We start from the raw sequence: 12941 nt of genomic DNA, 5'->3' as shown, positions 1-12941 counted from the left end.
CCCCGTTCCCTCCCCGAGCCCCACGGTGATGCCTGTCCATGCGCTCTGGCTCTGTCCCAGCTGCTGAATGTTGGGAAGCAGGCTGAGGGCTTCTTAGTGGTTTCCCTCTTTTCCAGCCTCCATATTTGGGTCCCTCACCTCTTCAATTTAAAAAGGATATCTCTGCTGAATGAGCGTGGCGTTTTCCAGGTGCTTGTGGGATGGGGAGGGCTCGTTCTGTGTCTGTTTCGGCGCTACTCACAAGCTTTTGAACACAGCAGCAAAAATAAGCAGTGGTCTGTTAACCTTCCTCACTCTGTAGTTTGGCAAAGTTCCCTATGGCACTGGGGTTTACGCTTTCAGACAGGGTGGCCCGGTTTTGTTGGTAATGATTGTACGGGGGGGACATTCATGAACGTGTGAACTGTGCGTGCTAAGGGCCTTTTGCAAGATAAGCTTCTGAGGAAGCTCAGGCTTTCTTGATTCGGTAGCATTCTGCCGTAAATGAACAGGCAAATAGGTTTTCCAATACATCATCTTGACAGGAGTACCTGTTCTTCTGGGACAGCCAGGCTGGGGCTTGCCGTCTTATTTCCGGCTAGCTACTAGGTGGCTGGTATGCAGGAATGAGCTGTAGCCAGGAGCTGTAGCCATGATTTAAAGAATAATGAATAGTGTTCCTAGAGGTAAGTCTGTGCTTATCCTAGCGGTTGGAATGGCATTCTTTACCACCTCCCTTCAGTTTTTCTCTCTCCTTCCTTCCAGGAGTCAGATGGCGGCTTGTATATCTGCATGAACACGTTCCTGGGCTTTGGGAAGCAGTATGTGGAAAAGCACTATCAGAAAACAGGCCAGCGGGTCTACCTGCACCTCAAAAGAACACGTAAACCGGTAAAAAATAAAAATACATACAATCAAACTTGTTCTGAAATTGAGAGCTGGGCTATGTCTCTGTATTCAATCAGATACAGAGTTTCCTCTCCTCAAATATAACTGCTGTTTTTCTTGGTGAATTGAGATACACCAGTTCTTCAGCCCTGCTTCTGTTGAATTGTTGTATGGATTGCCCACACTATTTCTGCTTGGCCTCTTTCTGTTTTCAGAGTAGCTTAATTTCAATCCGTAAGGCTTGCCGCAGCTTGCCTGTTCCCCTAACTCCATTTCCCTATTTCTTCTCAACGCGACAGAAGGAAGAAGACACCAACTCCAGTGCTGGGGACCCCCCAAGGAAGAAACCAACTCGCTTGGCTATTGGTAAGAGAGCACTTGTGTACCGTATCGTCCTTGTTGTTTTGGACCAGTCCTCTGGAGCTGCCTGGCTTTGTGGCACATCTCTTTTGCCTTTCCTCTTCTGGGCTAGTTGAAGCTAGTATCCCCAACGGAATTCAAGCTTCATGTTTTCTAGTGTGTCTTAGGTGGGCAGTTACTGCAAAACAGTTGTTGAGGTGGTAGTTTTGTTCTATGTTCAAAGTTGCATCGTGTTTTCTGTAGATAAATATGTTTTGCATCCTCTCTTAACTCTGTGTGCCTGACTCAGCTTGGTGTGGGTATAACCAGTGTGGGGCTCTTGCTTTATATGGATGCATCCAGTGTGGGGCTGAAGTAAGTTTGACAAAATGTATAGGTCTGAGAAAAGTAAGTTTGAAGTTTCTGATAGAAAAACTATTTTTTAAACTCCTGATAAATTGAACTAGTGTTATTTATATAGGTGGGGAAGAAATTACTGGTAAATGCTGCATTAACACTTTTGGCTCGATAGTTCTTTGAAATACAAGGCTGATACTGGAGGAAATACACGTGAACATTAAAATATTAAAAACAAGCCCTTTTTTGGAAGAACAGGGCTGCTGTTCCATTACTCTCTTGCACCGACTGCAAAGGCTGTCATGGCAATCAGTGAAGATGCTGCTTATTTGGAGCAGTCTCGGCTAGTAATTTCTGAACCATTATGGAGATCCATAAAGCAGAGGACAGGAACATTTTTCAGCAGTAACAGGTTCGTGGCTTGCTGGAAGCTGACCACTAGAGGGAAATCCAGAACCTGGACCGTGCACGTCTTGCTCTTCGCTCACTTTTTCCCTGGCTGTGCCATTGTGTAGCAGACGCCCGGTGACTCCACTGCTGCCACAGCGCAAACACCAACATTAAGACTTTCAGCTGCTCCCTGTTTTTATGGTGAGGTGAATGGAGTCCCAAAGGTCACTTCTAGCAAAATTGAGACTAGAATCTACGTTTCTTCAGATAGCCAGTGCTTTTATGTATATGATTATGCTGCTTTTGGAGAGATGAGGCCCAGTCTGCATTATGAGTTATTTCTGCATCCTCAATTCTACAAAGGTCTTGAGACAAGTGTTGTCATGGGTCAGCAAATAGCTGCCTGTGATAACAGCTTAGTGGCGTGAATGGAGCGGGAGAGAATAAAATAAAGTATTAGTCCTGTGAGGCAGTGATCTTATATCCAGGAGAGATTTTTTGTTTTCCTCTTTTTTAGCTAAACTGTGGTGGTTTAGCTAATCCTGACATGGGAGGTTTTTTAAAATACTAGAAAGATTTAGGAGCAAAATGTCATCGGCTGCAAAATGTAGCCCTTGATCTCTCTGTACCTCAGCTTCCCTCTCCATGGGAAAAAAAATCTATAGTGCTTGCCACCCACGCCCGCATATTAGTTGAACGACTTTTGGAGTTTGTGGTGCTTAGGTACAACCACGGAGAGGGAGGCAGTGTACCTCATGGCAACCTGTTGGCTATATGTGGGGGAAAAAGGGCTAGGAGGCAGTCTGCTGTCTGATGACCCTCTTCCTCATCTGGAGCCTCAGAAGGTTCACACAACCACCCGAGGGGACCTCACCAGTCTGTTTTAGTTTTTTTTAGAGTTCAGGAATTGTGTAATACCTTGAGGGATTGTGTATTGCTTTACTCTATGACAGGAGATCTCTCTGGGATGTGCTGAAGAGGCACAGGAGAGGATTATCTGGGTATGGTGTTGCATGATGCTGGTGACTGTTTTCAGGTATTTCTAAAATCACTCAGGCTTGCAGCATCTGCATTCATACATGGCAGTTTGTACACAGTCTGAAAAATGTAGGTATTTGAGAGGAGAGTTGTGGGAGGTATTGTGGCAACTGGGTATTTTGTCATTTTTATTTATTTGATCATGTATTTATTTTGATAAAAATAAATATGCATTATTTTGTCATATATTTAAAACATATACTGTTTTACCTAAATGCAGTAATGGTTATCAGAGCCGTGTCACACACTGGATTCTTGAGGCTGAGGCATTAAACAGCAAAAACTTGTATTCCCTTCAGAGGTTTGTTGCAGTGACAGATCTTCAGAGATCTGTTGCAGAGATCTGTTTCAGTCACAGCATGCCATTTTTAAAGAAATAAAGGAAATTCAGTTTAAAAAAAAACATAGGGGGTTAAGGCTGCTAGTAAGCAATGTCTTCTGCCTGTTTCCTTATGGGATGTAAGGTGTCAATGCTTGGAGAACAGGAAGGGCCAAGGTTTTTTCCTGAGTGTCTACATAAATCAGAAACTGTTCCCGCCACTGCAAATGTTACTTTTTGGTGACCGTCCGTCATGAGTCTTGACAGCTGGCAAATAACCTGTTATATATGGAACTCCCATTTCTGTGGCAACCTCTGGAAAGCATGCTTAGGTGGGCATGAGAAACTACTAGCACTATACCTTTCCTAAGACTTTTTCTGTAATTCTGGATGTTCTGGTTCCAGAGAAACCCCTGGTTTGCCTTGCTTAAGTTCAGGGCTCTGAACTGTCCTTCCTGGAAGAGGCAAGAAGCAGAGCCAGGCTCCTTAAAGATGCTGGTAGACTAGACATTTGAACAGGGTTAGAATATGATCTCTTCATGCATATCTCCATTCACCATCTTGGATGTACTGTGAAGGATGAGCAGCAGTGCTTTATCATGGCTCTGTTCTGGCGACTGTCTCTCTAGAGCAGGTCTTCTTTCTGGTTGTAGCCAGGGTCCGGAGATTCCTTCTAAGCATCTGTAAAAAGAGCTGGGAAAAGCAAACCTATTGTCACTAGGCTTATATTTGCTCCTGTGAAGTTCAGACCTCCAGCAGAAACTTTGGGATCCAGAAATAGAAGAAAGATTGTGGATCGTTGATCTAGAGCTTTGCCTTAGTCATGGTGCCTTATTTCATGTAAGCTATGGGCAAAGAGGCCTCAGCAGCTATTTGGTTTTACCTGTTACTGCAATGTTTTCTTCTTCCTGTAGGTATAGAAGGTGGATTTGACATCACAGAGGAAAAGTTTGAATATGATGAAGATGTAAAAATAGTAATTTTCCCAGAGCATTTGGATATTCCTCGTGATGGGCTGGAGGGACTACCGGACATGGTCAGAGACAGGGTACGTTTGGGTGGAGGGCTGTGTTTTCTGTTGGTAAGGAGGAAACGCACCATTACAGAGAAGGAACCGCTGTCCTGTAAAAGGGGTCCTGCACAGCTGCTGCGAAGTCTCAGCTTGGAGTAAGCAGGGTTGTTCTACACTTATACAATGCTTTATGTTACGGAGCCCTGGCTTGTGACTGAGGCTCCTGAATGCTGCCCTAGCACAACTGACTTGCCCATCTGAGCCTAAATGCAGACTGTTGTGGCACTGGAAGCTTCTCTCCTTGTACCCTTCATTTTTTTTCCTGCTGTCCTAATTCCAGATTGCCAGTGCAGTCGAGGCCATCCTGACAGCAGATTCAGCCTCACGGAAGCAGGAGGTGCAGGCTTGGGATGGGGAGGTTCGGCGTGTATCCAAACACGCTTTTTCCCTGCACCAACTTCAGAACGATGTCCGCATCCCACCGTGGTGAGCATAGTACTGAAACTAGCTGTGTCGCTCTGTATCCCAGACCCACCCCCATCACCTTCTTCTCCTGTCTTGGACTGCAGCAGCAGATGAGACTTCTTTTGTGAGTCTCTGAGTGTGCCTTGTCATAGTAAATTCAGGGGAAGTGGCAAACTAAGCTATTTCAGGATGCTCAGTGTTCTGAAGTAAAAGAGGAATGAGATTGCTTATACTATGGTCAGTGGGTAGTAATGGAGAGGGCTTGGGAGGTAGAACCCAAAGATTTTCACCCTAATCTCTTCTTCTCTGTTCCTTGTCAATAGTGGCTGGAAGTGCAGCAAGTGTGACATGAGGGAGAACCTGTGGCTGAACATGACTGATGGAGCCATCCTCTGTGGTCGACGCTATTTTGATGGCAGTGGTGGCAACAATCATGCGGTTGAGCATTATCGGGAAACTGGCTACCCACTGGCTGTGAAACTGGGAACAATTACTCCTGATGGGGCTGGTGAGAAGGGGGATCCTGTGAGGGTTATAGACGCCAGGCAACACTCAGGCTGACTGTGGTCTCTGACAAGGGAAGTCAGGGAGGATTTCCAGGAATTAGGCTGGTGTTGCGCATCTTATGACCTGGAACATTCAGTGTCATCCTATCATGAACTTTCCCACTCTGACCTGCTTCTTGTGGCAGGCAAAGAACCAGCTGATAAATCCTTGCCTTCCTCCTCCCCTCCCTTGTAATTTGGGGGGTTTTAGAATGGTTATCCAGGTTGCCGTCTTATTTTCTGCGTTGGGATATTTATCAAAGAATTTTGTGTGCAAAGCCTGAGTAGAGAGTATATGGCACAGTAACCCACTTTCCTCACTCCAGACATACATGTTCCTCTGTACCTTGATCAATGACAGCTTTGTTTGTCTTGTCACATGTTTTGGAGGAACCTCAATATTCTGTCTTGTCATGCTACTCTCCCGAGAAAGGAGAGAAACCCCAGCTGCTCAGTTTGTCAAAACTCCCAGTTCTGAGCACTCTGTTTTCTTCATCTGGCAGTGAGTGTTAGATCACAGGCCATTATAAGTGTCTCCTTTTCCTCTGTGTTCCTGCATAGACGTCTACTCCTACGACGAGGATGACATGGTGTTGGATCCCAACCTGGCAGAACACCTTGCTCACTTTGGGATTGACATGCTCAAGATGCAGAAGGTGAGGGGGGGGGTGGTCCTCCATAGGCCCAGAGGGGGAGAGAAGCAACTCTGAGGTGTCTTAGCTGGATCCCAGCTTTCTGTGGCTATGCAGAACCATTCCTGGTCAAGAAATCCTGTTTTTTGTCAGGTGGAGAGTTGACTCATCTGCCTCTCTTCTTCCATTGCCTTTTTTGGCTTTGTTTCCTGTCCCTCAGGTTTATTTCCTTGGGGTTCTGTGTCAGTACTGTGGGCAGGGAGGTTCTCAGGCGCTGAGCTTTGTTCCCTAGATTCAGTCTTAGTGTGTTGTGATTTCCATGCCCCTTTACAGGGGATGGTTCAGATTTCTCCCATGTTTCTTATCATTCCTCTTTCTGTCCCAGGTATTCAGATATTTGAAAACAATTCTTGTATCTTCCTCTTCTTCTAATTTAATAAAACATAATGGATTTGACTCTCTGTTTCTCTACAGCATTGCACTTTTCACACCTCTGATGTTCCCTTGAGTCTTCTTTGAGGGTTTTTCCTGTTCCTTCCCTCCACAGACAGACAAGACAATGACAGAACTGGAAATAGACATGAACCAGCGCATTGGGGAGTGGGAGCTCATCCAGGAGTCTGGCGTGCAGCTCAAGCCCCTCTATGGGCCTGGGTACACTGGTATCCGTAACCTGGGCAACAGTTGCTACCTCAATTCTGTGATGCAGGTGCTGTTCAGTATCCCAGACTTCCAGAGAAAGTAAGTGAGCTTAATCACTCCTTTTCATTAGCCTGGGATCCCCTGGGATCAGTACAAAGGTCTCCTAGAGCTGGGAGCTTCTGTTACAGTAATCAGGCTCAGAACTGTGTCTCTACTGGGTGAACCCGTATGTCCCTTAGATTGCTCTGTTTTCCAGATATGTGGACAAGCTGGAGAAGATATTCCAAAGTGCACCTTCGGACCCCACACAGGACTTCAGCACACAAGTGTACGTAGAGTTTTGGTGAGAGAAGGAAGGCTGAGGCTGCCTGGGTGTGTCCCCTCTGCGCTGCTACAGTGTGCTTTGCTGCAGGTTTCTCCCTCAAGCCTTGCCTCTCTGTTTCCGTGTCCATCACCAGAGACACTGATCCTCAGTGATCAATAAGGATCTAAGCCAAGAAAATTCAGCTGAATGTCCTAGATGGAGAGGACAGAGTGCACCTCAGTGTTCATGAGAGGCTCTTAAATGTATTATGTGGGGAACGCAGTACCATGTTAACCACAGGGGGGATTTCTGGTAGGCATATTCTATCTGCGTAACAGCAAAAAGGTGCTTGCTCTCTGCAACGGAGGGAGATGGTTAAGAGCAAAGAAATACATAGATTTAGGCAACTTTATTCTCAGTGGATAATTTATATATGCTTAAAGAGGCTTCATGCAAGAGGGGTTGTGTGAACAATAGCAGGAGAATATACAGAAGAAGGAACACAAGATTTGGAAGGGTGTTGCATTTTAAATACATGAATTCTGTGCTACATCTGCTCTAAAACAGCAAAGCAGTATATGGACGTTTGGGGTGGAGCAATGGCATTTGTGGAAGGGAGTTCAGCAGTAAGGAAGGATTCTAAATTTGGACAGCCTGGGGTGAAGTGTTCACTGCGGAGGGGATTAAGTTGAGACAGCCAGAAAGATTTTTGCCTGGGCAAAGGGAGGAGTTGCTAGGGTTTGGTTCCAGACAAATGGCAACAGTGATGGGGAGGGACTGGAGTGAAGTGGAATAGTAGGAGAGTCTGAGCATAGGAGGAATTTGCTGAATGTTACTGTTGTCCATTAAGTGCCTCATGCAGTCATTCTTGATCTTTCCCCTGGGAAAATGTGATCAGTCTGCTCACAGCAATGCTGTTTCTGGCTCAGACAATTTCACTCTGCCCTATTGTCTCCTGCACAGTCAATTAGATACACTGCTACTTTACCCATGTCAGGCTGCAGCTTAGTTTGGCTGTTACGCAGCTGCTGTATGGCTCAGCACCAGCTGCCCTTCTGTGGGGAAAAGGAAGCTCTTCCTCTGTGTTCTCCCCACTGTGCAAGCAATGGTTGAGATTGGTGCCCAGAAGTCCTAGTAACTTTCAAGTCAATGATGTCTCATGGGACCAGAGAGCAGACCAAGATAAGATGATCTTGGCTGGCGCAGCAGAGAAAACTGGTATCTGTGAGATTGACAGTCCATGGCAGTGGTAAAGCTGGATGGGTTGATGTGGCTCCTGGAGTATGTGGGATTGCAGAAACCTTTTTGATGCTAACAGTGACTTCTTCATCATTCCAGAGCCAAACTGGGCCATGGACTGCTTTCTGGGGAGTATTCAAAGCCAGCTTCTGCAGATGGGGAGCAGCAGCCTGATCAGAAGGTGAGGCTTGCATACGACACCCTCATGATGTGTGTGTTGCATGAGGCGTTGTGTGTGTTACATGGGGATGGAGAGAGAACCTTTTCTGAAGACATGTCCTGGGGATTGTTCCAGGGCCCTGTCACCTGAAGAAAAGCATGGCTAAGAGTAGAGTGCTACATGCCAGGACACATGCTTAGCAAATTACGACCACCTTCCTCTTCCACCTTGTTATTTGCAGGGTATGCAAAATGGCATTGCTCCACGCATGTTTAAGTCCCTCATTGGAAAGGGGCACCCAGAATTTTCCACTAACCGACAGCAGGACGCCCAGGAGTTCTTTCTGCACTTCATCAACATGGTGGAGGTAATGGTTGAGTCTATCTGTCAAATCATGGGGGAGCCCAGCTGTGTTTTCTCCCCACAGCAGGGGGTGAGGAGTAGAGGTGAGAAGCTGGCAATCAGAGCAGAGAGAGGGAGAGAACACAAGGAAATGGGCCAGCTAGTGCCTGCGGAAGCAGAGAAGGAGAGATGCTTGGCCACGTTTTCAGGGCTGATTTGTTGGAGGAATCTCTTTTGGGAATGGCACGGCTGGAGATGTAAATTGTCTTCTTTAGGAGCAGGGATGGCATGGGTTCCTGGGGTACAGAAGTTGGCTCTAGTTTACTCTTTGCTGTCTTTACCAGTGGACTGGGTACAGAAGTGAATACTCTTTAGCCATGTCTTGTGTGGAACCACTGCTACTGCAGATATTTATTTCTGCCATTCTGATGTTACATCTATCCTTCTAATCTCTCCTTCTTCAGAGGAACTGCCGCAGCTCGGAGAACCCTAATGAGGTCTTCCGTTTTCTGGTGGAGGAGAAGCTGAAGTGCCTGGCCACAGAAAAGGTGAAATACACCCAGCGTGTGGACTATATCATGCAGCTGCCTGTGCCCATGGATGCTGCACTCAACAAAGGTCAGTAATGTGCCACGACCAGAAGAGTAGCAAACATTATGTTTGGATATTGTACTTTTATTACAGAACTCCTTAAATGGGAAAGGGACTTCCCCAAGGACCGGCTTTGCCACTTGTGAAGCCAGATCGATCCTTCACCTGCTTTTGTGGGATCGGGCTGATTTCTTCAGAGGTGGTCTGACACAGTGGTGTCCCTCTAGAACTTTTCCCTCCGACACCACAAGCTGGGCTGTGAGTCAACAGCAAAACAGGACTGCAGTAGCAGAACAGTGCTCTGGAAGACATTGTCTATTTTGTGCTCCATTCTTGATGGCGTGTATCTATAGGCCTATTCTGCCTCTGGGTGTAGCTTACACCAGTTGCTTTGTAGGTACCTAGAGGTAGTCCTTGACTCCTCTGCTTTATTCTCTAGATGAACTACTGGAATATGAGGAGAAGAAGCGGCAGGCTGAGGAGGAGAAGCAGCCACTGCCTGAGCTGGTGCGAGCCAAGGTGCCTTTCAGCTCCTGCCTAGAGGCCTATGGAGCTCCAGAGCAGGTGGATGATTTCTGGAGCACAGCCTTGCAGGCCAAGTCTGTGGCTCTCAAGTGAGTGTGTGTGAGTTACCAGCTAGGCTATGATGACCTGGCAATAGCTGCATCTTTGGGGACTTCTTTGAGTTGCCTGGGGGAGAAGCGTTACCAAAGCTTTGTAGTCCTCCACACCCTGGGCCCATGGAACATTGAAGCAGAGGGGAAACCAATCTGCCAGTGCTGAAGTGATTGCCCCCAAGGGATTACAGTGGGCAGAACAGCAGTACTAGTGAAATCCTTACCATCAGATTTCAATTGCTGAGGGGCTATGAAAATACAGTGATATTCCAGAAAACTAGCAGCTTTTATTCTAAATTCAAAATTTAGCTTTAAAATCAGTACTGACAGTATGGCAACACTGGTCTTGCATGGTCTCTAAAATTCCTTTAAAGAAGTTTTTAGCTATTAAAGTTTGAGCATAACACTGAGTGTAACAGACGCGTGAGTTATTTTAAAGAATGCTAACTTAAATGCTAATAGCAAGTTTTAAAAAGCAGCTTTAATTTGTCTTACTGCCTGCAGCACATGCGACAGTGCAAAGGTGTAGTGGGAAGATTACAAACTTACGCAGCTTCCTGCCGTGATGCTACTGATTGTTCTTTTGCAATGAAAGGGTAGTCCTCAAAGAATTGGAAGTGTTTTTCTGACAAATATTCTGTTATTAAGCAATAGCTACTATACATGAACAGTCATATATAGTAATGCGATCACATTGAAAAGTAACATTTTGTTTTGCTTTTAAGTAGTGAGTTGTGTTCAAACACTTCGTAAGAATTAGCGTTGAATATATACCATTGCTTAACTTAATTTTACAGCATGTTACAATTATCCCCCGATAATAAGTATGTCTCTCTTATTACTGCTTCTCCCTTCACAAACATTCCCCTCCGTTTCATAGTTCAATCAAATTCAGTTAGCTTAAAATTCACTGCTTCTGCTTTGTATCTGAAGAAGTGCTCTTGTGCTTCAAAGCTTGTCAGTTCCTGCAGCTGTATCTGTCGGTCTAATAAAAGATGTTATTTCCTCTACATTTCCTTAAGGGTTAGACTTTTAATTAAATACTAAAATCTGAGGAGGCTTGTAAAATACAGGATTGGAAGGGAGAGAACATGTACGTTTTTTCTTCATCCCCCAAGATTTTGTAAATGTTGCATTCCGTCTCCTCTTGTCAGAGTATCTGCTTTAGAAATGGTTCTGTGTTTGAGGAGCTTTAAGCTCAGCATAGGAGAGCTGCACAGGTATTTGTATCCCCCCTTAGGACATGCCTCCACCCTGCTCACTGATTTCTTGAATCAACTAGGTGCCTTCAATCATTGCTGCCAAAGTATTTAAAAGTATTATTTATCTCCTTCAGAACAACACGGTTCGCCTCTTTCCCGGATTATCTGGTGATCCAGATCAAGAAATTCACTTTCGGTCTGGACTGGGTGCCCAAAAAGCTTGGTAAGAAGGATGAGAAGTACAGAGCATATAGGTATTGGGAGTCATATATGGGTATTGTGGTCGTTACTGCAAAGAGGAAAGTAACTGCGCCAAAAGGAGCTGCAGACTGTAGCATGTTGCATCCCCGGGGACTTACCCTTCTAGATCTTTCAACCAAGTCCTTTGTTTCTGCCCCCATGGGGAGGCTGAGCAAGACTGTATCTTGCAGATGTCTCCATTGAAATGCCAGAGGAGCTGGATATCTCTGCACTGCAGGGAACAGGGCTGCAAGATGGAGAAGAAGAAATGCCAGACATCGCACCCCCACTGGTGACACCAGACGAGCCCAAAGGTAGCCTGGGGTTCTATGGCAACGAGGACGACGACTCCTTCTGCTCCCCTCACTTCTCCTCTCCGACATGTTAGTGATTCTCCTCCTCTCTTCCTGATGCCTGACTCATTTCCTTGCTCTCCTTGTCTTGTCTCCCATGCTAGCGGTTTCCACCTGCTCAGACTTTCCCTGTCCCTCCATCAGCGAACACCGGCTGCCTCCCTTGCATGCCTGTTATGCAAGGGTGTTATGCAAGGGAGTTTGTTGATTCCTGTTCTGTGGAAGATGGGGAGGTGGCATGTCTAGTGCATTTAGAGGGGGCAGAGCTGGGGTTTATACAAGATGTAACTGGTAGAGGTATTTTATTTTCACAAAACGCAGTGGGAGGTAGGGTTTGGAGGGTAGGGAAGAGCCAGTGCTCCTGAGTTCACAGGTTGAATCCTTTTGTTCCCCGGGGTGCCTGTGTGTGAGACTGCACTTCTGAAGAAGAAAGGTATCAAAGGATGAGAAGAGCAGAGAGATAGAACTTGAGTGAAACGAAGCCAGGAAAAGGTGGCTTGGGGGGCTGTGTGACACTGCACAAAACGGAGCAGGCAGGGCTGGGTGGGAGTGGGTGGCTCTAATCTCTGTCTTCCCACAGCACCCATGTTGGATGAGTCAGTGATTATCCAGCTAGTGGAGATGGGCTTTCCCATGGATGCCTGCCGCAAAGCCGTGTATTACACAGGGAACAGTGGGGTTGAGGCTGCCATGAACTGGGTCATGTCACATATGGATGATCCAGGTAGGAGACCACATGGCCATGGTGAAGCTTATTGTATCTGGGCCATTGTACTTCCTGTCCCACTACCGCAGTGGAAAACTGAAGTAGTTGGGACCTCAGACTTTATCCCTTCTGGAGAGATCTTACTGCTCTGAGCTGTGTTCTGTTTTCTGCTGCAGACTTTGCTAACCCATTAGTTCTCCCCGGATCCAGTGGACCAGGGTCAACTATTGCCTGCCCAGACCCTCCTTCAGAAGACAGTGTGGCCACCATTGTCTCCATGGGCTTCTCCCGGGACCAGGCTATGAAGGCGCTTAGAGCCACGGTGAGAGGCATGGGTGATGTCAGAGTGAAAAGATATTCTCAGGAACAGGCATTCCCAAGTTCACAGTCTTCTCTTCTTTCTTCCAGAACAACAGTCTGGAGCGTGCTGTGGATTGGATCTTTAGTCACATTGATGATCTTGATGCAGAAGCTGCCATGGATATCTCAGAGGGGCGCTCAGCAGCTGAGTCCATCTCTGAATCTGTCCCTGTTGGTCCTAAAGTGCGCGATGGGCCTGGAAGTGAGTTCCAAGCAGCAGG

General features: G+C 46.3%; 1 protein-coding gene across 1 annotated transcript in view; it reads left to right on the top strand.

Annotated features, from left to right (window-relative positions):
* The first annotated feature begins 646 nt into the window (after positions 1–646).
* Positions 647–12941, top strand: part of USP5 (ubiquitin specific peptidase 5 (isopeptidase T)) — a 13783-nt gene continuing 1488 nt past the window's right edge. The window contains exons 1-18 of the mRNA XM_009329993.1: positions 647–665; positions 722–870; positions 1167–1233; positions 4225–4358; positions 4663–4808; positions 5111–5295; positions 5894–5988; positions 6512–6705; positions 6863–6934; positions 8249–8330; positions 8551–8676; positions 9116–9269; positions 9682–9856; positions 11196–11284; positions 11493–11684; positions 12235–12378; positions 12537–12682; positions 12769–12922. Of these exons, the coding sequence (XP_009328268.1) occupies positions 647–665; positions 722–870; positions 1167–1233; positions 4225–4358; positions 4663–4808; positions 5111–5295; positions 5894–5988; positions 6512–6705; positions 6863–6934; positions 8249–8330; positions 8551–8676; positions 9116–9269; positions 9682–9856; positions 11196–11284; positions 11493–11684; positions 12235–12378; positions 12537–12682; positions 12769–12922 (2323 nt within the window). The remainder of the gene's footprint in view (positions 666–721; positions 871–1166; positions 1234–4224; positions 4359–4662; positions 4809–5110; positions 5296–5893; positions 5989–6511; positions 6706–6862; positions 6935–8248; positions 8331–8550; positions 8677–9115; positions 9270–9681; positions 9857–11195; positions 11285–11492; positions 11685–12234; positions 12379–12536; positions 12683–12768; positions 12923–12941) is intronic.

The sequence above is a fragment of the Pygoscelis adeliae genome, unplaced genomic scaffold, assembly GCF_000699105.1.
Source record: "Pygoscelis adeliae isolate BGI_AS28 unplaced genomic scaffold, ASM69910v1 Scaffold120, whole genome shotgun sequence".
Lineage (NCBI taxonomy): Eukaryota > Metazoa > Chordata > Aves > Sphenisciformes > Spheniscidae > Pygoscelis > Pygoscelis adeliae.
Note: the sequence above shows the minus strand (reverse complement) of the source record. Positions and strands in the feature narration are given on the sequence as shown.